Source organism: Podarcis pityusensis, assembly GCF_964106645.2.
Source record: "Podarcis pityusensis genome assembly, chromosome: 13".
NCBI lineage: Eukaryota > Metazoa > Chordata > Lepidosauria > Squamata > Lacertidae > Podarcis > Podarcis pityusensis.
In genome coordinates, this window is record NC_138038.1 from 24080609 (window position 1) to 24104669 (window position 24061).

Consider the following 24061-nt stretch of genomic DNA (forward strand, 5'->3'; position numbering starts at 1 on the left):
GGCACGCCCTATTCCAGGGACAGTAATTGGTTTTTAATTGCTATAATCTGACCTGGGGCCTGCTGGTTAAGGACATGTAAATAAAGATCTATGATAATAATGGGCCACAAGTTCCCCACGCCTGCTTTAAAGCCCTAAACAGCTTGATCCATTAAGGAACCTACTCCCAACATGCCTGGGATCTTGTGCCACACGTCTGTAATCAGGGGAATGTCAATCAAAGCCAATAACAAAGGGGAGAGGGTTGTTTGTCTTTGCTGTCAGCGCTACTGACAAGAAAAATAAAAGCAGCCAGAGAACAGTTCATGAGAAAACAATGTTTAATAACCAAGGGCAGACACCTTGAAGGGAGGTAACTCATGAAGAGGCCTCTCCACAGACACGCCTGGTGAGCTGCAAGTGGGCCAGGATAGCAAGAAAATGAGCCCAGGCAACGTTGTCCCAATGCACATACAGCTCACACCACCAGCCACCAAACCAAGTGCCAGGAATTCTGAAATTCCATGTGACATCTCAACAAACCTGGTCAGCTGCTGCTTGGAGACTCCTGGGGCGCAGTTTGAGATTCTGACATGTTCAAGGATGGCAAAAGGCCTGCTCGCTTAGCAACCACGAAGCAGCAGGACAAAGTGGTTTACTTCTTCCGCTGCCGGTGTTTTGGCTTCTGCTCCTTGCGTTTCTGGGCTCTCATGTCCTTCTTGAGGCGGCTGTCCACCACTTTGAAGTGGCCCTTGACTCCGGCAGGGCGCCGGACCTTCCGCCCAGCGCCCTTTTTGGCCACAAGGTAGGTCACCTGCCGTTTCTCCTTGCCTATCCCTGCCTTCTTGTAAATGCTGTTGTTGGAGAAGGGGGGAGGGACACAGGGAAAGTGGGGAGTTACGAGTGAAAGGCTTCTCTTCGAACCCTGAACAATTGCTCCTGAGTCTCCTGTGTTTATTTAGTTGCTATTTTACTTATTCAATTCATATCCCGCCTTTCCTCTGAAACAGAAAGGTTGTCGCGCCTTCCTTTCTTTTCACAACAATTCTGTGAGGTAAATTTGGGCTGTGAGACAGTGAATGTCCCAGGGTCACCCAGCAGGCTTCATGGCAGAGTAGAGATTTGAACCATGGTCTCCTGAGTCCCAGACTGTTAACATTGCACCATGCTAGCTCTCCAGTCTCTGTCTGGAAATCTGACCCTAGAAGCCTGGCCCCAACAAAACTAGTTTATCAGGTTCCAAGGGGATTGATTTAGCTACATCTGAAGCACAGCAGGCCTGGCTTTCCCCAGAGCCTGGGTGGTTCATTCGTTTGGGAATGCTACGGAAGCCGCTCTGTGATTGGTTAGGAACGGTGGCTCTAGTAGCCCTGCTGTGGGACTGCAACTCCCATCAGGCCCCACCAGCCTGGCCTGATGGGAGTTGTAACCTAGCAACATCTAGAAATGCCTCAGGTTCCCCACCCCTCCCTGCAGTTGGAAGAATATTGCGATATCTACACACTGCAGACCTCAAGAGGAAACAGAATCTCCCTCTGTGAGCCCTGTGGGATTCATGTAGCAACCCTGCTGTTCTCCACAGGAAGCACCCCCCCCCCAAGCTGAAGACCTACCTGCGCAGCTGAGCAGCTTTCTCACGCTCAGAGATGTCCACGGTGTTCACCACCGACTCTGCTTTCTTCTTCATCTGCTCCAGTTTCTTCAGCATCTGCGGAGAGGGACAGAGCAGTCAGGGCACTGAGGGAGAGGGCAGGCAAGCAGGGTTCCTGTGGGGTTTGGAATAAACCTGGAGATCTGCTGCCACTCAAGGCAATAAGGATGGAGAGATCCTCTGATCTGGAAAAGGGCAGTTTCCCACTCTGTGCGCGTGAACGGGCAGCTTGCTCTCTTGCTTACCCGCCGCTTCTTGCGGGCCTTGGCCTCCGCCACTTTCTTGATGGGCCGGGCATTGATCTCACGCCAGCGCTGGCGGTACTCCTCCACCGTCTGCCGATCCAGGGGCAACGGCTTGCGCCGGTGCTGGTGCTCTTCCTGTACAAACCACTCAGGGAGCTCGTCTTCTTCCTCATTGAAGGTGTATCTGGGGGCAGGAAGAGCAGTAAGCAGGCAGATCAAAACATGCACCTGCTTCCCTCCCCTCCCTAAAATTAAAACTGGAGGCACAGTTCACTCTTTATGATGGGGAAACTTTTCAAGTGTGCTTCTTAGCTCAAAGAAGGCAAGCTCTCAGAACAAGCACTCTTGCAGAGACTCTTCACAGCTTTACCACATCGGGGATGACTGGAGGACCCAACTGCAGCAGGATTACCTGCTCACAGGTGAAAGTAGCCGAAATAAGTCAAGATCAAATCAGCCGGCTCCAGTTAAAGCTGCAGTTGGAGCCCTTCTACCCCCACAAATATCAGGCTTTACTGTCCACCTTCTACTTGGCATTTAGTACCACCTGCTTTTTCACTCCAGTTGGGGCTGTGATGTACTGGTGATCTCTCCTGGTAATTAAAGTGTAACAGAGCATCTGTGCGTCAGGCTGCAGCTCTAGGTGCAAGGTCTTGAAGTATCACACTTCTGCGGCGACACATGCTCACATGCAAATCTCTGTGTTAAAAGGTAATGAGGGACATGTAGAAGCTTGCTAACACCTCCCTACTCTCCATTACCTGTTGAAAGAGTCATCAATCAAATCCCTCTTGGCCTTTTTGGAGGCGGCAATGACGGAGCCCAGTGCCAGGCCCTCAGGGTCCAGAATACGAGCTCGCTTCACTGCAGAGAGACAAAGGCTGCATTCAGATGTGGGGAATATCGGGTTAAGTCTTCCCTGTGGCTTTGGACTGATAAACCACCCCGCAGCACTAGAATCAGAGAACTCTAGAGCTGGAAGGGACCCCCGATACTCATCTAGTCCAACCCCGCGCAATACAAAAATCGCAACTACATAATCCCTAACAGAAGGTCACACAACCTCTGTTTAAAAACTTCCAGTGAAGGAAAGTTTATCACATTCTGAAACAGTCTGTTCTACTGTTGAATTATTGCCACAGAAGTTCTTCCTAATGCTTAACGGGAGTTTCCTTTCCTGCAATTTGAATCCACTGGTCTGGGTCCTACCCTCTGTAGCAGCAGAAAACAAGCAAGGTCCATCTTCACATATTTGAAGATGGCTGTGATATCACCTTCTCAAACTTCCTTTTCTACAGGCTAAACATACCTAAATTTCATTCAGATCACTGGACACTGTCACTACGCACTTTCTGCATATGTGGGCTTCTGTTCCTCTACGAGTCCCACATGAAAACAGCAGGAAAGAACTGCTGTATACTGCTCTAAATCTCTTCGAACTGCTGGGTGAGTGCATCTGCAACAACAACATTTCAGACTGTCTTCCAGGCGGCTTCTCCAGCTCCGAGGTTCAGAGAGGAAGCGGAAGCAACCAGGATACAAAAGCCCCCATTCTTGGCTCATCCTCACCTGGATCATCAATGGGGACCACCTCAATGCCTCTTGGCTCTTCCTCTGACCGGAGCCGTTTTGTTCCCTTGCGTGAGGCTGGCTGCTCCCTGAAACATGGAAAGAGTAGGGAGTTATGAGACGCCTTCGCTCCCACGTCCCATCCACGTCCTCCAAAATAAACCTTAGAAATGTCACATTAGGCATACTGCTCACCAAAATCTAAACAACATGGACAGCTGGAAAGGAACTCCCAGGAACTCTGGGATTTACTTCTCTGGGATCTCTACCAACGCTCCTGCTCCTGAATCCAGCTCTGTTAGGTGGAGGCTAAAGTGTCCTTGGAGGCTAGGAGTGTTTTTTAATGACCTGTTACTGTTGCAGGATTGAGATCCTTTGAACATAGCTGCGAATGCATTGCTAATCTCAAGGCTGGATTACTGCAATGAACTCTGTGTGGGGCTGCCCTTAAGGTTGGTCTGGAGGCTGCAGCTGGTGAAGAATATGGTGGCTAGGTTGCTTGTGGGGACAAACTACTGCCAACACATAATACACCTCACTTGTGCGATTTGCACTGACTGCTGATCCTCCACTGGGTCAAGATGGTTTTGGTACTAACACGTAAAGCCCTGTACATCTTAAGACAAGGGACCTTGAGAGAATACTGCATCCCTTGTTTACCCAGTGGGCCACTGCGTTCTGCCGGAGAGCTTCTCCTTCCAGCTCCAAGGTTATCAGAAGCCTGCTCCACAGTAACTTTTGGTGTGGCTGTTCTGTGGAGCAGCATCACTGCTGAGATATGACAGGTCCCCACAATCAGCACTTTCCAGAAATAACTGAAGACCATTTTGTTCCAACTAGCTGTCCAGGCCGGAGGAGTAGGTCTCTGAAGTAGGTGTCCCCCTTTTTGTGTTGTTTTAAAACTCATCTTCTGCTGTCTGTTGTGCTGTTTTGTAACTGATCTTATTACATGCTGCCTATGATGAGTGTCAAAGCTGAGAGAACCAAATGTTTACCAGCTGCGCCATTGCACAATGTTTAATCCTCTTCAGAGGTAAGGCAGCCTTAAAAATGAAATAATGAAGTAATGCATAGAGCGGCTAAGTCTCACTGACCAAATTAAGGAGATGTCTCTAAACAGACAGCACTCCGCTGCTATATTTTCAATTTAACTGAAAATATTTATACCTCACCTTTACTTGTAAAAAACAACAACCCAGAGGCAGCTCAAAACACAATACACAAACATAACAATAACCAAACATAACAATATAGCAGCAGATGAAGACAGTTGGGAACAGCAGCAATCCCACTGATCCTTGACCACAGCATGATTTAATAGCTGGATGCATGGCATCAGAACTAAAATCCTACTTTGATCTCAGCTGCAACATCATGGGAGGCGATGAAGGTGATTCTAAGAAGGATTTGTGTAAGTGAGGCAACAGGGATTAAGCACGAGAGTGCAATGGAAAGAGAGTGCGTAGAAACAGTGATTTTTAAAAAGAAACCTAGAGCAGCAGCACAAGAGAAATAGAGGACGGTATGTGCAGTCCACCAAAATATCATGACAATATGCGGAAGGACTTTTTGGGCTAAAACACAGGAATGTGATTTCATCTTCTAGAGCAGTGCAGTTGGTATGTTGAAAGATGTTCATGTGGGATGTAAAATTTAAAAATTAATTTTTTAAAAATGCATTTATTTTAAAAGGACTTCACCTTTCGTCATCACTGTCGCTGCTGTCACTCTCCCCCGTGTCAGAACCCTTCCCCTCAGCTGCACCTGTAGGACCTTCAGGCTTTGGGCCTACCTCGAGTGTCGTCTCGAGCGCAGCACCAGACCGGGGCTGCGTCTTTTTCCTCTTTGTATTTTTGGAGGCTGTATAAGAGAAAACCACAGACAGGGTGAGAACATCTCTCCCTCGCCTACCATCAGTCATCCTGAACTAACTGTCCTGGGGCAAGCGTGATGTTGGGGGGGACGGACGAAGAAGGAGGCTCAGCCCCAGAGAGTCAAGATTCACATACACCGGACAGTGGCAGAGTTTCATGCTCCAGTACGGGGGGGGGGGGGGAGAGCAGGTGGGGGCAGGGCTCGCGTGTGTCGTTGGGGCGGGGTGTTGCCACTCACAGGGGCATGGCACGCATCCTGGAGGCATGGCGCGCCGCCTGTGGGGGTGGGGCACGCAGCGCATAGGGGGGAAGCTGAAATGGCACCTTGCTGGCATTGCGTTGCCGGGGGCGGGGTGCTTCCCCCGCACTCCTTTCTCCACCAGTGTACATGGATGCCAAGCTTGGTATACGAAATTCCTTCTTATATGGTGAGAGAGTGAAAAACCAACAGCTTATCAGCAGTCTATATTCACAGGATTTTCTGCAATAGCAAATCAGTCCTCAATCCTGGATTCAATATTAGCTCTTCTGGTTACGGAAGGCAATGTAAATCCTACCACTGTTCAAGAAGTTGCTAGCTCTGCTGTCACCCCTGAAATCAGCAGACACTGGAAGTCTGCATGTAGTCGCTCGAGGACGGATAGATTTTGTCATCCTTCAGGCTCAAATATGTGGCTTACCTGGGGGAGGTTCTGCCCGGTTCTGGGACAGGACTTGTGCCTGCCCAATCTCTAGTGCCTCGTCAGCATCGTCGTCAATCCCAGCAAACGCTTCCTGGCCAGCAGAAAACATAAAAATCAAGGGCACAGCTAGAAGCTTCCCTTGCCCAAACAAGGTGCTGCTTCCTGGAATAGCTAGCTGCCTACTCTAGCTGCAGGGCACCCATCTGGAAAGCTGAGCCAATCTAACATGACACCCCAACAATGATGTTCTTAGCGTTCCCACTAGACCAAGGGGTGGGGAAGCTGCCACCCTCCAGATGTTGTTGTTGAACTCCCAACTCCCATCAGCCCCAGCAAGCCCGGCCAGTTGTCAGGGATCTATGGGAGCTGCAGTTCAGCAACACTGGGCAGGGCCAGAGGTCACCTAGTCCTGAGCTATGCCATCATTGGTCATGGAGGAGGCCAAAGAACCTCCTCCGTATCAGGAGATGCTCACCTTGCCAAACCACAGACTTGCTTGATGTTCCTGCCGCTCCTCCTTGCTCTCTAGTGCCACCAAAAGTGGGTTCTCTGCCTCTGCGCTCTCCTCTTCCTCTTCCTTGGCAACCCTGTAAACACATTGGCCAGAACTCCAGCAGAGCTCGAAGCACTGGAAACACAGCAGACCCACCTGTAGCCCACCGGCGATGGGTAGGAGGGAGATTGGTTGGACTCACAGGTGTATCCCTACTGCTGTTGGAGGACTAGGAACTCCCACTTGGGAGGGATAATGAAATCCCTCCTAAGAGGCATATTGAGGGTTAACAGGCAACTGAGGAATATCTGCCCACACCCTATTGCCTTGAGCATTTGGGGGGGGGGGGGGGAAAGGTTGTAGCTCGTTGACAAGAGCTTTTGATTTGCACGCAAAAGGTTCTGGGTTCAGTCCCCGGCATCGGCAGGTGGGGATGGGATGTCCCCTGCTTGAAATCTGACAGAGCTGCTGCCAGTCAGTGTAGACAATACTGAGCTAGATGGAGCAATGGTCTGACACTGTTTAAAGCAGCTTACAAAACAAAACAAAACCAAAACAATTCCTTTATCTCCAGGGATGGGAGCAGAATAAAGGCAAGCTGGGCTTTCTATGTCAGTGTTTTCGTGGTGTCTTTTTCCTTGTTTCTAGCAATCGTTCTAGAAAGCAGACCCTCAAGGTAGTAACTCCACCTGACTGCCCAGCGCCCCAGCTCCTGTCCTGTTCCTCCCCCCTTTCTCTCTTTCCGAATTCAGATCCTTCTTTTCCACAGAAGGGGGATACATGATCTTCCAGTACATTGCATTCACATTCAATAAATGACGTTGCGGAAAGGAGGTGGTAGTTGGCAGTTAATAGTTACTTGGTTATTTCAAATAATTCAATCTTGGCTGAGAAGGCGAGAGGACTTCATGCAGGTGCTGCTTGGAGGAGCTTGCAAACAACACTTACTGTTCAAATGTTGCCAACCTGACAAGCAGAGTTTTATCTTCAACTATTTGTGTGAGGCATTAAAAAAATAAAATCACAAATAGATAACAGTTTGGCTTTCGAGGTCAGCAAGGTAATAATTCCACCTGATTTTCCAGCCCCCCAGGTTCCTGCGCTCTCTCTCTCTCTCTCTCTCTCCATGCGGATCCTTCTTTTCCACAGAAGGGGGAGTCATGATCTTGCAGTAATTTTCACCCCCAGGTTTAGTGCTGCTCAGGTGAGGAGACCACCCACAGTGTCTTTCTCCACCTCCCTCCAGAATGTCAAGCCAACCTCATTCCTGGAGCCAACCCACCTTGCATCCTCCCACCCCCTTGAGTACCTCAGCTGTGGGGCCTGGGCCCGCTTCATCTGCCTTGACCGCTCCTCAACCTCCGCCATCTCCTCCTCGTCCAACTCGCTGGCCAGAGACATGTCGTCGTCGGAGTCTCCCCCTTCCGAAAGCGAGAGGTCGTCGTCTGCACCTGCTGCTGTCGCCACAAAGGTATCTGCGGCCGCCATGTCTCCCTTGAAAACCTCATTCAGCAACTAGAAGTGGAAGAGGCACAGGTGTGTGTATGGGATGTGTCAAAGGAAGGCGGGACCGTCTTAGAGGGCAGTTCTCCTTACCGCTGGGAGCTGCCGCCACTCTTCCGAGTTGCTCACCCTACGCAGACAGTGTAGTGCAATGGTTAGAGTGTCAGACTAAGATGTGGGAGACAAGGGTTTGAAGCCCCACTCAGGTGACCTTGGGCCCCAGGGCTGCTGAGACGATATTTTATTTTTTTGGTCGGGTGAAAAAGAACCATGCATACAACTTGGAGCTCCTTGGTGGCGTATAAATGTACTAAATGGACAAATATAAATGATACAAGTTCTCCTTGTTTATTAAGGCGTTTTTATACTGCCCTTAATTGCAACAGGCACAGGGCGATGTGCAACAAAACAAGACGCTACAAAACAGAATCATTAGCGTAGCAAAATCATTAAAAACATAGCAAAATCATTAAAACTTAAGACCCAAATATCTGAAGGATCCATCGTTACAGATCCTTTTGTGTGTTATAAATGGGGGAGAGGGACTTTTGGTAGTTCCATGCCCTCAGAAGTAGGAATTCTCCATGGCAGCTCCTAAATTATGGACTTCCTTCCAAGCACATAGGTGGGTCAAGCATCACGGGTTCAACAGGATATGTGAATTAGGAGGAACTTGTATCATACTTAGAACTGGCTTTACTCATCACACCTCTAGAAGCTTGATGAAAGAGGTGTGTCTCCACCCGCTGCCAAAACAAAGATGCTGTAAAGGCACATGACAACTGTGGAGCCACCACCAAAAAGGCTCTTCCACAGGCCCCTGCACTGGCCACCTTCAGAGCAGGAGCCACCGAGTGGGCCTCACCTGCCAGTAACAATGAACAGGCTCATTCTGGCTGGGGGGCAATGGCAGGCAAACACTATCTGGAGGGCATCAGGTGGTGGAAAGATGGACTAAGACGGATCCTCCAGGGCCCGCACTTTGAATGCATGTTTGCAACGCTTCCTGCTTACCTGACTTTTGCTGATGGCCCGGAGGGAGAACATGCCGGTGTCACCGTCATCGGCGACAGAAACGCCGGGAAGATCCATCTTGAGCTCAACACGCTCTCGCTGCCGCCGTCGCTCACGCAGGATCTTGCGTTTCTTCCTGGTGTTGGCGAAGAAAAAGATGGTGACATGGTGGATGGAGACCGCTGGAATGGCTGGGACGGAAGGCAGAGGACCCAAACAATAGTTGGAGCAGGAGCCAATGGCAGGCAGAGCCAACTAACGCTACTTTCATCCCCTGCTGAGTCCATAGAATCACAGAAATGTAGAGTGGGATGGGACCCCTAGGATCATCTAGTCTCACCCCCTGCAATGCAGGAATTTGCAGCTGTCTCCTATGAGGATCGAACCTGCAACCTTGGTGTTATCAGCACCACGCTCTAACCAAGTTAGAGCTATCCAGGCTGACAAGCCAGCTAACCAGCTATCCAGGCTGACAAAGAGTTCTACAAGGGCAGCAGTGAGAAAGAGGAAGATGGCCCACCCCCTGGGCCAACGTTTAAAATTCCCCAGACGCACTTGGCACCTGGCTATCGGTCACTTGTGAACAAGTGAAGATGCCTGGGTACCATGATGGCGCCTGATGTCTCCACCATTTGGAGTTGCATGCCTGGGGACACTTGGATCTTGACTGTTTTCACACAGTAGCAACACTTCTCGTGATATTTTATCTGCACAACCAGAATGAATTTCAGACACCAAAAAGTCATATTGAAAAATAGTACTTTCGAGCTGTCAACTAGGCATTCCGTTTCAGCAACTGTAATCCTGGTTTAAGAAGCCATAAGGGTGCGCAGCTTATATACCCGAGTTTCTAACACTGCTCTCTGGTGGCCTGTGCATGAGTGGCATCTCTTCCGTTCCAGGCTTCCCACAGCCCCCGCCCACCTGTCAACCAGCTTCCCCTAGAAGTTCTGGAACGCCACGCGGTCCCTCCTTGCAGCCCTTTGTCATCAGGCACAAATGGAGCTGGCAATTTGGGGCTGCAAAAACCACCCACCTCTTCAGTTCGGCCATCTCTTGGGCCTTGAGCTCTGCCAGTCTGAGCTCCAGCTCCTCCTCCTCTTCTTTCTCGTCTGGCTCCTCTCTGCTCGGGGTCTCTTGACTCGTCCGCTCAGGCTGCGGTTCGTCCTCTCCTTCGCCCTCCTCGCCAGAGCTCAAGCTGAAAACAGGGAAAAAAGGCTTTGCAAATCCAGCCCACTTTCTTCCCCCAGCCTATATAGCTGGCTGCCCTGTAAGCAGAATGTCACCAGCCCCCTCCCCGCCCCCTTACTTGATATCTATTTCCTTGGCTTGCTCTTTCAGCTTCTTGACAAGAAAGCGCCTCAGCCTCGTCCTCCAGTTCAGCAGGCCCCTGAGCAACGCAAAGAAGACGACAGTCAGACTCTATGCCTGCCCACCTGTTTTCTGGCAGTTGATGGTGATTGCAGGGCCTTGACCAGTAGCTACCATGGAGCTGGGACTTTCAGTGAGAGATTTAGAAAGTCCCTTCTGCTTACTTTTGTCCCAGTTTCCAGGGCTGGGTGTGTGTTTGTGCCACGATTCAGTTGGAGTGCAGAAGCAGTTCATAATGGGAACTGGGTGCATCATTCAATTTAGATTTTTCAAAACAGTTTCTAGCCTTTTTGACTGTGAACTGGAAGTATGTGGGCAATGCCTGGCAAACTAGATGGGTGGTGATCTAGCATAGCTGCTGAAGCTGCTTCTGTGACTGGGACGTGAAAGGTGCCATAATATATAGTTACTGAGTCACACTTGCACGCCTGAAAGAGTGAACCTGCTCAGGTTGCAAGTGGGTGTGGCTTAGCAGGCTCTCAGCTGGTTCTGCCCCCCCCCCGCCCCTTCCTCTCAGCTTACTGGAACAAGCAAGAAGCCATGGCTCTCGGCAAGTGAACTGAATCTCTCTGAAATGAGATTTTAAAGTCTGCATCTTTGCTAACTCAAAGATTGTTTGGAACCTTTTTTCATCTTCACTGCACTGCCAGTGGACGGAGACATGTAACACTGAGAAACTATTGTGAGTAAAACACTCACTTATTTGCAAAGTCAAGTGTCTGTTATTTATTCTAGCCTAAGTTTTCTCATGGGGAACATTTTCTTAAAGGTGGATGAAGGCAGATGCAAATCTAACCGAGATTTAATGTGCTTTGGAGCAACTGCCATTGTGTTTAACTCTTCTGCTGGAGAGTAGGAATCTCTTCAAAACCTCTCTCTCCAACAAAAGGTGGGCTTTGTTCCTCCATTCCCTACACCCCAAGTCCTACCCTTAAAGGAGGAACATACCGGAGCTCCTTACGGCCCAGAACACGGATGTCCCGGCAACAGTGACGCACTTCCTCAGTGGTAGCGCTGTGGCGTTCCAGCTCTTCGCTGTCGAAGACAATCTAGGAACAGCAAGGGGATGAGAGAGGCACCGATTGCTTTATCCATCCAAAGGGCTTTGCCCTATGTTAATGAGCCTCATCAGTAGAACCTGCTTACCCTGCACAGGAAGACCAAACTGAAGCCATATTAAGATATCATAAGCAACGGCAGGATTGGAGCACCTTTCAGGTTCTGGCAGCTAATAACCCCTCCAACTCAAAACCTCCAGGTTCTCCGGTGTCTAATGCTGCTGCCACCCTCCTGATGAACCAGCCGCTGCCACCAACATTCAGCCCTCCCCACCCCACGCTATGCAACTCTCCGGTCACGGCCACCTGGGTGCTCACCTCACTGGCCTTTGCCAGGAAGTCCACAGGGTTGGGGGCCTTCAGGAAGTCCGTCAGTGTGCAGCGGTTATAAAGAATTGTGGTGCCATCTTCGTATCCCTCTGCCTAGTTGGAAAGAACAGTAGATAAAAATGAGGAGAAAAGCCATGAGACTATGGAGCAGAGACGGGCTAGTCGTGCGCCTCCATGCCACTCACCTCAACCTCAACCTCCTTTTTCTCTTGACTTTCCTGATGCCAAGGATTTTATTTAACTTTTATATATAATTTTTATTACATTTTGTTTTACAATTTAGAATACTCATTTAAACATAAAATATCAATGACTTCCCTTCTTCTCTTTCCATGGTTCATTTTTCATATCAAAAAATGCCTGCGTATTTTACACAAACTAAACCATTCAGTATTCCATTATTACATCCATCAAAACTCAATCACCTTCTCAATTTGGCCCACGGACGGTCTGGGAATCAGTGTGTTTTTACATGAGTAGAATGTGTCCTTATATTTAAAATGGAACTCTGGGTTATCTGTGGGGCATAGCAATTTGTTCACCCCCCCCCAAATATAGTCCGACCCACCACATGGTCTGAGGGACGGTGGACCGGCCCACGGCTGAAAAAGGTTGCTAACCCCTGTTCTATATGTTAAGTCTGCAAGCTGAGCATATTCTGTCAACTTAAGTTGCAATTCTTTGGTTGGGACCTCGCTCATTTTCCATTTTGGGACCGCAGTAGTGGCATACATAAATAACCTTTTCTGACACCTGGGAATTTCCGTCTGAAATATCTCCAACAAAAAGGATTCTGTTTTTTGTTTTTTTTGGAAAAGTACTTTTAAACATTTTTTTCAATTCATTAGGATCATTTCCCAATACTCTTTTACCCTTTAACAGGTCCACCACGGGTACCAAGGATTTTAACAGAACCTTGCTGGATGAGGCCACTGACCCATCTAGTCTAGCAACCTGTTCTCAGCATCCAATTGTATGCCTGTGGGAAGCATACAATCGGGAATTGAGCACGACAGCACCATCCCCTCCTACTGTTTCCCGAAAATGGAATTCAGAGGCATAACTGCCTCTTGACTTTGGCAGTAGAGCATAACCCTATATCCTCCATGATTTTGTCCAATCCTCTTTTAAACCCAGCCAAGCTGCTGGCCATCACTGCCTCTTGTGGGAGTTAAGTTCCATAGTTTAACTATGGAATTTTTTTGTTCCCACTGATGCCTCAAAGCCACAGGTTAGCACTGTGCCCAAGCAAAAGCGTGGAAATTTGAAGTCAGTATCCAAAGTAGAAATCTAATGCAAGACGGTCAGACTTCGTAAGCAATCGACACTAGGGCTGGGTGATATATCATCCCAAACCAGTTTGAAGTCCATATTGTGATACTAGTTTTATAAATTTTGACCTGGCAATATACAGTATATCAAATCACGGTCTGTGCGTGCTGTGCAAAAATCGCAATGTGGGAAAAACCGTGAGGCTAGCCAATACAGTGGTGCCTCGCAAGACAAAATTAATTCGTTCTGCGAGTTTTGCCGTCTTGCAATTTTTTTCGTCTTGCGAAGCATGGTGTCGGGAAAGTTTTGGAAAAGCTTCAAAAATCACCAAAGTCTTTAAAAACCTCAAAAAAGGCTACCACACCGCGTTCTATGAGTTGCTCCTCGAAGTCAAGTCACAACTGTATTAACGGTGTTAAGAAAAAGGAAACAAACTTGCAAGACGTTTCCGTCTTGCGAAGCAAGCCCATAGGGAAAATCGTCTTGCGAAGCAGCTCAAAAAACGAAAAACCCTTTCGTCTAGCGAGTTTTTCGTCTTGCGAGGCATTCGTCTTGCGGGGCACCACTGTACTTCTCTTCCTGCGACCCCTGTTAACTGCTGGCCCAGCTTTCCCCCATCTCCTGTGGGGGGCACCGAATCACAAGAGCAGGCTCCAGCAAAATTCACCATGCAGGAAAAGCCGCAAAGCCAGCCAACGCCTCTGCATGGCTCCATCCTAATTTCAGACATTGCAATATATCAGTATACTGCAATGCTGTGAACCAGATAGTGCCCAGCCTTACTCCACTTCCTTTGCAGCTCCTTAACCTTACAAGGTCAGAGAAGGGCAATTCTGGAGCAAAATCAGAGAAGGCAAGGTGGTGGAGAAAGGTCCTTTGGAGGCTGTGTTTTGGCCAGTTAGCTATTTCAAAATGAAGATAAACTGATCTCCTTAAGGTTTGCTTGTCCACTAACCTTGGGCTTCTTCTGGGACACCAGCTCAGTGACGGATTTGGCCTGCACCTCCACTTCCTTGAAGGCGAACTTGGGGTCAAAGAACTTGTTGTCGATTTTATCTGGAGCCAAATAGCCTGGAGGGGGAAAGTGGAAGCAGAAGAGAAAATGAATTTACAGTCGTATCTTGGTTGTCGAACACCTTGGTACTCATCCGTTTTGACTCCCAAACGCCGCAAACTCTTAAGTGAGTGTTCCCATTTGCGAACGTTCTTTGGAAGCTGAACGTCTGGTGCGGCTTCCGATTGGCTGCAGGAGCTTCCTGCAGCCAATCGGAAGCCAAGTCTTGGTTTCCAAACGTTTTGGAAGTCAAACAGACTTCTGGAATAGATTCCGTTCGATGTCCAGGGTACCACTATATACTGAATTTTAGGTATTAGAAACTTCGTATTAACCTAACATGATTATATGTAACTGCATATTTTTGCAGTATTTTTAAGTTGTCTGTTGTCGCTTCGGTTTTCTGTATACATCGCTTAGATATTTTTAATGTATTAAGCAATACAGGAATGAAATGATCAATCAATTAATGCAGTTTGCGAGGCTAAAGCCATGATGCTACCAAGCCTCCCACTGCTCATCTTGTTCTGTGTCCGCCTTGTGCCCACTTCCCCCTCTCTGTGGACTCACCCTGGCAGACCACAAAGATCTCGGCAGACTCATTACGCGAGGCCTGGGGCTTGGTGGCCTGGACTTTGCGGAACAGCTGCTGGAAGATCCACAGGAGGGGCTGGTAGTCCCGGGAACGGAAGACTTTGCTGATGAACCAGCCGCCCTTGGCCAAGAAGTCACAGGCCAGCTTCAGCGCCGACAGTGTGAGGTTTGCTAAAGGGAGAGCAGAGGGGGAAAGGGAATGAGACGGTGCCAGGGAAATGGGTGGCAAGGGCAGCCAACTTGGCATTTAGCTCAATCCACCAGCACGTTTACGCACAAAAACACTCACCCCCCCCCAAATCATTTGCAACATATGGATAACAATACTTACGTATCTTACAGGGTTGTTGTACGGATTGCAAGAGAAATTTATTTTAAGCATCCTTCGAAAGCGCCATGCGCATGCTTAGCATTCAGCTGGCCAATAATAAATCTTTAAAAGCAGCCCCAAATATTATCATTATTAACTTGCTTTCTAAACTTCATGGATTAAGAGTCTTGTGCTCTACCGACTGAGCCACCCTTCATCCAACGACCACACGGCAGCACACAGCGATGAATAAAGTCGTACGCGGTCTCCAGTTTTCTACAGAGCCCCATAATCTCACTTCCAAATGACTGAATAAACAAATGCCCCTGTAGACGGCAGCCAAAAAAAGGACAGTGCTGAGAGGGAGGGGGCAACCAGTGTAGTGGGGGGAGTTCCAAAACTGCAGTAGTCTAACCTGGAAGCAGCCAGAGCATGGGTTTTAAACTACCGCAAGATTAAAAGGCCCATGCTCTGGCACACCCCATATGCTCTGATGCAGGCCTCTCTTTCTCAACGGCCAAGATCAGGGGAAGGAAGGGCAGCACAAGAATGTGACTTTACAGTCCCATCTGAGGCTGAGCTCTCACTGGTGTCAAATGCAGGGTCACAACTCCACCATGTATTATATGATTTGCAGCAGATGGACGATGTGGCCAAGGGGGTTCTTGCAAAACTGACACTACATGCACATTGGGACTCACACGGCCTGTCCTGTGCGCACGAGAATCATTGCTGCTCCTGTACCCAACAGTGATACACAGGTCAGGCGCTCTATGCACGCAGCTCTGGATATGCCGCTCAGCCACCTGCTTCTCCTTCAGGAGACAGCCCGCATGTGCTGCCGGCGAGAAGACCGCCTGCTCCCTCCCAGCACCCCTGGAAGGAAAGCTCCACACCTTGGGAAAACGCATCATGTACCCAGCTGGCTCCCATGTTGGGAGCCCCATCGTTCAGCACAACATCCACTTTCCACGTCTTCAGCTCCTTGCGTAGGGCCTGGGGGGTGGGGAGAGAGAAAGAGAGACTGAATTCAGGGCAATACCTAGCTGAGTATAACACAGAGAAGTATGTGACAGAATTCACCAAGGACAAAACATCTCCGCCTCATTGCAGAGGGCAGGATGTCACTGAGAAAGGAAGGCTCCTAGCCACAACTTCCAGGTGGGAAGAGGGCTACTGTACCCAGATCCTGTTTGCAGGGTTCCCACAAGCATCTGGTTGGCCACTGTGAGAACAGGATGCTGGGCTAGATGGGCCATGGGCCTGAAAAAGCAGGGCTTTTCTTCTGCCATGTTCTTGGTGTGCGTGAGAGAGCAACAGAGAGTGAGGTAGAGAGAGCAGACAAGAACACAGAAGAGTCTCAATCTGCTTTATTAACTTGGCATTTTGTTCTTGTCTTTTTAGACCTTGTTGCGTTTTATGCTTTTATCTCCATTTTTAAATGCTACCTGCCCTGGGATTTATTCATTGAAAAACAAATAAGTATGAAATCCAGTATGTAAATTCTCCAAACAAACAGATGAGAGATGAGGATGGCAAAGGCAGGTGAGACGGAAGACTAAAATTAGCTGTGCAGGGAATCAGGGCGTGGGTACCGGAAAAAGAGAGCAAGTTACCTGGCGACACTTCTCCGTGGTGATGTCTTCCTGCATTGTTACCACACTGGGAATGGGCTTTATGGGAACCAGGTCAACCCCTGAAATCAAAGACACGGGAGGAAGCAGGGAGGGAAATATGGGGGAAGAGGATTATTTAGGGGGGAAAGTGCCAGGAATCTCTCTGCCCAACTTCTGCAGCATAGCCCATTACAGGCAAAACTGCCTTATATACAGAGGGTGTTAATGCGTCACATTCAAAGAGTGTGCAATCAGTGTACACCCTAGCTAAGCTATACACTGAGCTGCAACATTCAACGAGGGCATAGTCTGAGCACAAGGCAGCTGGGCTGTACAGATCAATAAGTACATGTGTACATGTGAAGATACCTAAGCGGACAACAATCAGTGCCTCTAGACCAGTGTTTCTCAAACTTGGGTCTCCAGACTACAGTTCCCATCATCCCTGACCACTGGTCTTGCTAGCTAGGGATGATGGGAGTTGTAGTCCAAAAACAGCTGGGGACCCAAGTTTGGGAAACACTGCTCTAGATAGACCCCCAGGGGAAGCCACGTCGCCCAATTCTGCTGCCACCCTATTCAGGGAAGCAGCAGCAGCACTTGCGTTGGGAAGGCTGCTCTGTCCTACCGCAGGGGCTGCTATTGCACCTAGCCCAGTGCTGCCCACTCTGGCTTGCAGCAGCTTCCCAAGCCCTACCGCAGATGGTCTTTCCTTCTGCTAGAAATCCTTCTAAACAAAGGGTCGACTCTGGGACCTGAGGCACGTACTCTACCAATGTGCTTTGCTTTCACGTGTGAAGCATCAGGAAACCCCTTTTACGCTTTGCGGCAGCGATGAAGGAGCTGTGGCCCTCCAGTTTGCAGGAAGGCAACAACTCTCCTCAGCCCTGGCCACGCCAGCTGGGGGATGATGGGATCTGGAGTCCACCAAAGCCTGGCTCCCCAGCCCTGCTGTAGGGCAACTTGCTCAGTGCACACTCAGCCCCCTGCCACTGCTTCCTTTGCCTGCTCAGGAGAGCTGGCATGACCTGGCAATTAAGAAACAAGGGCTCTGAACCAGGAAATGAACCTGCTTCAAATACGCTCTCTTCCATGGACATAGAAGCCTAGAACTGTAGATTTGGGACCCCAGAGTCATCCAGTCCAACCCCCTGCAATGCAGGAATCTGAGTGGGGATCCTTTTAGGCAGGCCCCTTGCTCTCAGCCTCTCATCAGGGATTTTACTTACCTTACAGAGGATGTGCAAAAAGATAATGTATGTGGAGAGTTCACAATGTTCTTTACTATGCAAATGAAAAGCCATGATCCTTTTGTGTACATCACCCCCCCCATCCTCCCTCCCTTGCAGGGGTAGGGGACCTGTGGCACTCCAGGCTCTGCTGAATACAACTCCCATCATTTCTGACCCCTGGTCACGCTGGCTGGAGTTGTAGTCCATTAAATTTGAGTGAATCACGGGTTCCCTATCTTGGCTCTAGCCAGTGTGTCTCTGAACACCTGGGAGAGCAGCAGTGGCAGAGAGGTTGGATGGCCATCTGTCATGGATGCTTCAGCCGAGTTTCCTGCATTGCAGGGGGTTGGACTAGATGACCCTTGGGGTCCCTTCCAGCTCTACAATTCTATGATTCATGGCCCTTCTTGTGAGCTCCCTAGATACATCTGGGTTGGGAAATGGGAAGCTAGGCAAGATTAGGGCTCTCTTCTTCCCCCATCAAGGCTACTTACCAATTATAAGACTGGACACAGGCATAAACTTTGAAGCCACCTGCAACCTGTTGGAAGAACAGAATCAGGTCTACCTTTGAGCGAGTCAACAATGACACCCAAAGAGTGAGAACAAACCTAGTTCATTTGATAAAATCTGAGTTGCCTCCGCAACTCTAAACCTTTCCTGCTCTTACCCCAGCACCAAGACTTTCTGAATGTCAACTAGCATTATGTAATGATTAAAGATAGTGAGGTGTGATCCAGGAGGCTCTTAATTAAAATCAAATCTTATCTCAAATGAACGCCAGTTAATGTTGCACAGTGGTTAAAGACAGGCTGCTCTGACCCAGGAGGCTCTCTGTCCAAATCTTAAATTAATTATAATAAGACAAAGTACAATCTTCTGGATGCATGTGTGCATTTGTAACACAAAAATATTCTTTCCAGTCTGTTCTATAGGGCTGTTTCGAAGATTACTGATAATCTGTGCAAACACGGGCCTACAAAACATGCTCTGCGAAGGCAGTCAGGGAATCTTCAGGAGAGGGGTGGTCAACCTACAGGCCTGTGCCTAACTTCAAAAGCCCTCCGCTCTTCCCAGAAACCTGAACTGACAGCTAGCAATCTATCCCTCCTTCTGCAGCATGCTGGGTGGGAAGAGAGGTGGTGGCAGAAAAGGAAATAAAAGAAGGGTAGCTCCAACCACTTTTGGCTCTGGCTCTGCCCCACTGCAGGCATGCAGCCCCTGATGAAAGCCTCAAGAGACTTAGTGCAACAGGGAGGAGCCCTCGCCCTTCTCTTCTCTTCTCTTCTCTTCTCTTCTTTTCTCAGAACTGCAGAGCCGGGCAAGAGAGTCCATTTTCCCAGGAACCCTTTATCTTGAGCACAACCTGAAATCAAGCCAACGGCTTGCCCCTTCCTCTGGACTGGACCAAAGCAAGCAAATGTTGGGCAGGCTACCGATGCAAGGTATTTTGTGCCCTTAAGAAAAACAGCAAATATTTGTCTTGGCTGAGACAGAGTCGCACTTCACCTCAAATCCAAAGCACCCTTGCCTCATTTTCAAAGGCCTTTGGATATAAGATCAGTTAACTGATCTTATAACTACTGCTTTTTTATTTTTACTGTTACTACGATAATTGTTTTTGTTTCTGATGTTTTTGATCTGTTTTATGGTTCTATTTTGTAGGCTATCTTGAAAATCTAGATTAATAAAATTGTGGTTTCAAAAAAAAAGCCTTTGGATGTCTTCCCTACTGATTATAATGGGTGGGTGGATGGGTGTGGAGACCAAGAAATGCCTAGACCAGTTTTAGAAACTCAGGTATATAAGCTAATTGCCAAGTGCCACCTTAAACCTGGGTTATGGTCGCCACAACGGAATTTCAGCAGGGTGAGTGCAGAGATTAGGAAGTTATGACTAAAAGACTGCCATTGATCGCATTGTTCTGTTTTGCTATTTATTGAATTTAACTGAATGTTTTATTGATGACTTCTCTGTTTTTACTAATGTATGTCATTGCATTTTTTGTTTTAAACGTTGTATGTACGTTTTTCTTTTTAAGGTTATTTTACTGCATGTTCTGTAAACAGCTTAGGGGTTTTGCGTATTAAGCAATAAATAAATATTATTGCTGCTGGTGACCAAATATGTAGGAAAAGCAGGATACAATGAATAAAACTAAGTAACTCAGCAGAGGGGAAGTTGAGAGAAGTCCAGAGGAGGGGAGGGAGAATAATTGTATATAACATGATGAATGAGATTTGTATCATTATTTGCTATAAAATTCTATATATATAAAGAGAGAGAGAGATTATTTTACTGCATGTTCTGTAAACAGCTTAGGGGTTTTGCATATTAAGCAATATATAAATATTATTGCCTGGTGACCAAATGCTTTTTCTCTTTAAAAATGTTTTCTGCTTCTGACGGGGTCCTTTCTTTGCCCCTCCCAAAAGCACAGTGATTCAAAGTAAAAAATGGAGCCTTGGTGAAGGCATTTCTTGATTGGAAGCCAGTGTTGTCGCTCACAGAATTAGCCCCACTTCCTCTCTGGGTGGTGCTTTTTTTCATTAATGGACAGCTTGAGGGCAGCTGCAAACCTTGGGGTGGTTCTGAAGCCTCAGAGGCAGTCCGCTTCACCTTGACTTCCCCAAATATCTCCACAGTGGGGATCCTTTCATGGACAAGTCACAGGACCAAAGCAAATGAGTATCTTGAAATTTCAACATTATCACTGGCCTATACTGAACATATTTCACTCTTGTTTATCGGAAGCTCTTCCCCAGCTGTCAGAACCACACAGCCTCATATATGTGACCTGTACCAGTAACATGCCAGTAGCAAGACTTCTCTAATCCTGAACAAAACAACCTCCACACGCCCCCTGCCCTTCTTGCCAGTCACTCACCATCCTCCAGGAGCAGCGCACAGATCCAGCAACGCCCGAGACTTTGGAAGGAACTGGTATTTGCGGTTCAACTGAATGAGCTTGAAAGACGAACGGGAACGGAATCCTGGAAAAGGGATGCATGAGCACCATGCCATGCCCAGTTAGACCTTATTCATTCATTCATTCAACGCATTTATATCCCCCCTTTTTCTCCATGGAACTTCAGGTAGTGTACATAGTTCTCCCCCTCCCCCATTAATCCCCGGAACAACCCTGTAAGGCAAAGTCCTATTCTTGAACACTGTCTTATTTGGCCAAGATGAGGGTGGGCCACTAGGGAGTAGTATTTAATGGGCTATCCTGGAGATGCAAGGAGAATGGCTGCTCATTGTTCCAGGGGCTGATCAAGAACAATTGATCTATCTATCTATCTATCTATCTATCTATCTATCTATCTCACTATCAATCCAATACTCATACCCTTTAGTGCAAGACTGAAGTGTGCCTCAAACTTTAAGCCAGAAAAGAATGTGGCCCAGATATCATTTAGCTAACCCAACCTAGATAACATAGGAAGCCGCTTTATACAGCCTGCACCGGCCTTCGTACATCATTAGCCCAACCTCAACCAACTGGCTGGGACCTGCTGCTAGGTTGTAACTTAACAAGGTAGGCCACACCAGCTGCTCTACCACAGTACAAATATAATAGTTAAGATTGAAAGAGTGGCTCCCCAGATGCGTGTTTGTGCAAAAGGAAAGTCTTGGGACTCAAAAGGCTGATTACATTAACACTGACTGACAAAAAACAGCTATCCGGGGTGTGACGGAAAAGTTCGTTTTGCTGGACCGGTTGGATCAAAAACAAAAGAAAGTGTGGGGGGTGTTCTTTCCCTGCCAGCAAATTGTTAATGAATGGCAGCCTCTGATTGGCTGTGGTTCCAGGGGGGAGTTTTTAAAAGGAAAGGATTTGAGATACAGTGGGAGGTAGAGTGAGGTTGGGTGAGTGGGTTGGAGAGGTCGGGAGACAGGTTGAGGTAGAAAGAGTGAATTCGAGAAAGAGTTGGTTCTGGAAAAAGACAACTTCCCTTCTGAGTGTATTGTATAGACCAGAATTTTACTGGGAGGCAGAGGTTGAGCCAGGAGAAGTAGGAGCTGGAAAGGAACAGCCTACTTGGAACTCAAATCTATTCTGGAGGGGAGAGATTCTTCTTAGGAAAAGAAGAAACTCCCAAATCCAGTGAAGGGAGGGGGTGTGGAGAGCCCTTGAGTCTATTGCTTAAGGTACCTCAGGAGCAGGATTGTTAAAGGGGGTGGATAACTGAAAGAAAAGTATCACCAGAACCAAACCTAGAACGCAAAACTGAGGACGAATTAAAGTGTAATCGTACTGTACGCCTGAAGTAACCCAAGTTTAATCCATTTGTGTTATATACTATCTTGCCTTAAATAAATCTTTATTGTTTATTTAAAGAAAACCTGTCTGAGACTCCTACTTACTAAATATCCCCTCACAAAGGTCCCCCACAGGATACTCCGGGCTAGAATTTTAAGAGGAAAGAAAAAGAAAATTTCAAGTAAAGGGTTGTTCAGTGAGATGGGGGAAATTTATCTAAGTGAGAGTGGGCCCAACGGCGTGAGAGGAAAAAGTGCCGTCGTGTCCATCGTTCACACAAGCATCTTTCCTACCCCTACCTGAAGATGCCAAGGATGGAACCCTGGGGAGTGCTTGTGTTAGTCAGTGTAGACCTTTGCATGGAAAGCCTATGTTTTGCCACTGAATTATGGTCCTTCCCTTGAAGGACAACCTGTATCTAAAGCAAGCCTAATGGATACTCACTGCTTTTGAATCGTAACAGCAGCATTGTGTAGTGGTTAAAGAGACTAAGCTATGAATCAGGAATCCCCCAGTTCAAATCTTGCCTCTGTCATAAACTCATTAAGGTGGTCTTAGGTAAGCCACTTCCTCTTAGTCCCTTCCATTTACATTATGGGGAATAACACTTATTTATCTCACAGGACTGTTGTAAAGATGGTAACAAAACACTTTGAACATCTGATAGCACTTATCAAATGTCAACTGTTGTTGCTGCTATTGTTGCTGTTGTTATTAATAATATTTTGCCCTCTGCAAGAAGATTACACAACACCCCCCCCATATGCAAGTTATACCTAAGCATTATAAAGTTCCTCTTAAGAGTCATGTAAAGCAATGGTTCTTCAACAGGTGGGTCAGAATCTGATCCGACGTGTGTTGCAACAGATACACTGCCACCTTGCTAATATATGGTAAAATATTAATAAATCGGTCCCCAAAGTGGAACCTGGGTTTGGAAAGGTTGACGATGCTCAATATAAACTTTAACCTAATTCTACATCCCACAAGTTTAAGTCGGTTACTGTTTACCCAATCCTCAGCAGAAACCTTACAGCTAGGTCTCCCCGCCTCCTCAGGGAATCATAGAATTGCAAAGTTGGAAGGGACCAAGAGGGTCATCTAGTCCAACACCCTGCAATGCGAGAATCTTTCACCTAACGTGGGGCTTGAACCCACGACCCTGAGATTTATTTATTATTATTATTATAAGTCTCATGTTCTATCGACTCAGCTATCCCGGAGTGGAACAGTTTCAACTTCAACCACCCCTCCGGGGCCCCCGTTAATCCACAAATCAATCCCAGCCCAAGACTTAAGCCATAGTAACTACCTCACAGGGCAAAGAGAGGGGAAAGAGTGTCTCTGAACCCACACAGAGTGACTTTTCCTCTCTGTCGAGCTACTATCCCCGCGTATCTGGGAATGAGGGCAAGACATACACTGGGGTCGTTTATTAAGGGAATAAACAAATAAATTAATCAGAACTACACCCCAATTTTCTCACCAGTCTCCTTGGCCAAGTGATAGAACTTGTCCCTTCGGGTCTTCCCTACTTTGGGCTTCTTGCCCATCTTGAAATCAGCAGCTGGGGGTCCCTCCGGCGCAGAGAAGCTGCCACTACACGCACATGTGCTCGGAACTTGATCTGATCCTTCCTGTAGCCCGTAGCACTTCCTCTTCCGGTTTGTATCATTACGTTCGCCGGCATCATCACAGCCATCTTGAGTGTGGCAGAGCCCCTCGGCCCCCCCCCACCCCCGCTCGCCCGCCAAATGCAAACGGACAAGCTCCCGTTTTACCTCCTAGGGGACCATAGGGAATCCGAAAGACAACTGCTGTATGTCAAACTGTCATTCGGTTTCCCTTTTTTTTCCATCTAAGGTACTAAGGGCCCTACCAACATGGCAGCAAAAGTATGTAAAAAATGACTTGATCGGAAGGGGGTACGTACGCATGTGCAGCGCCTA

General features: G+C 47.9%; 1 protein-coding gene across 1 annotated transcript; it reads right to left on the reverse strand.

The window, feature by feature from the left end:
* Positions 1-302: 302 nt before the first annotated feature.
* On the reverse strand, positions 303-23768 carry FTSJ3 (FtsJ RNA 2'-O-methyltransferase 3). Its single transcript, XM_080979317.1, has 21 exons — positions 23599-23768; positions 20736-20841; positions 18343-18389; positions 16617-16696; positions 15897-15996; positions 14667-14861; positions 13998-14113; positions 11759-11863; positions 11331-11431; positions 10321-10401; positions 10048-10209; positions 9012-9147; positions 7804-8009; positions 6477-6588; positions 5999-6092; positions 5145-5304; positions 3445-3533; positions 2637-2739; positions 1876-2059; positions 1593-1687; positions 303-833 (listed from the first exon to the last, which is right to left on the reverse strand). Exons 1-21 carry the CDS (start codon positions 23663-23665, stop codon positions 635-637), a joined length of 2538 nt encoding a protein of 845 aa, XP_080835443.1. The 5' UTR covers positions 23666-23768; the 3' UTR covers positions 303-634.
* Between the last annotated feature and the right edge of the window lie 293 nt (positions 23769-24061).

Coding starts and splice junctions, on each gene's coding strand:
- FTSJ3 (XM_080979317.1), bottom strand. CDS start 23,665: ATGGGCAAGAAGCCCAAAGTAGGGAAGACCCGAAGGGACAAGTTCTAT. Junction 18,390..20,735: donor TGCGCTGCTCCTGGAGGATG/GTGAGTGACTGG, acceptor TTCTTCCAACAG/GTTGCAGGTGGCTTCAAAGT. Junction 10,402..11,330: donor CTGGGCCGTAAGGAGCTCCG/GTATGTTCCTCC, acceptor TGCGTTGCTCAG/GGGCCTGCTGAACTGGAGGA.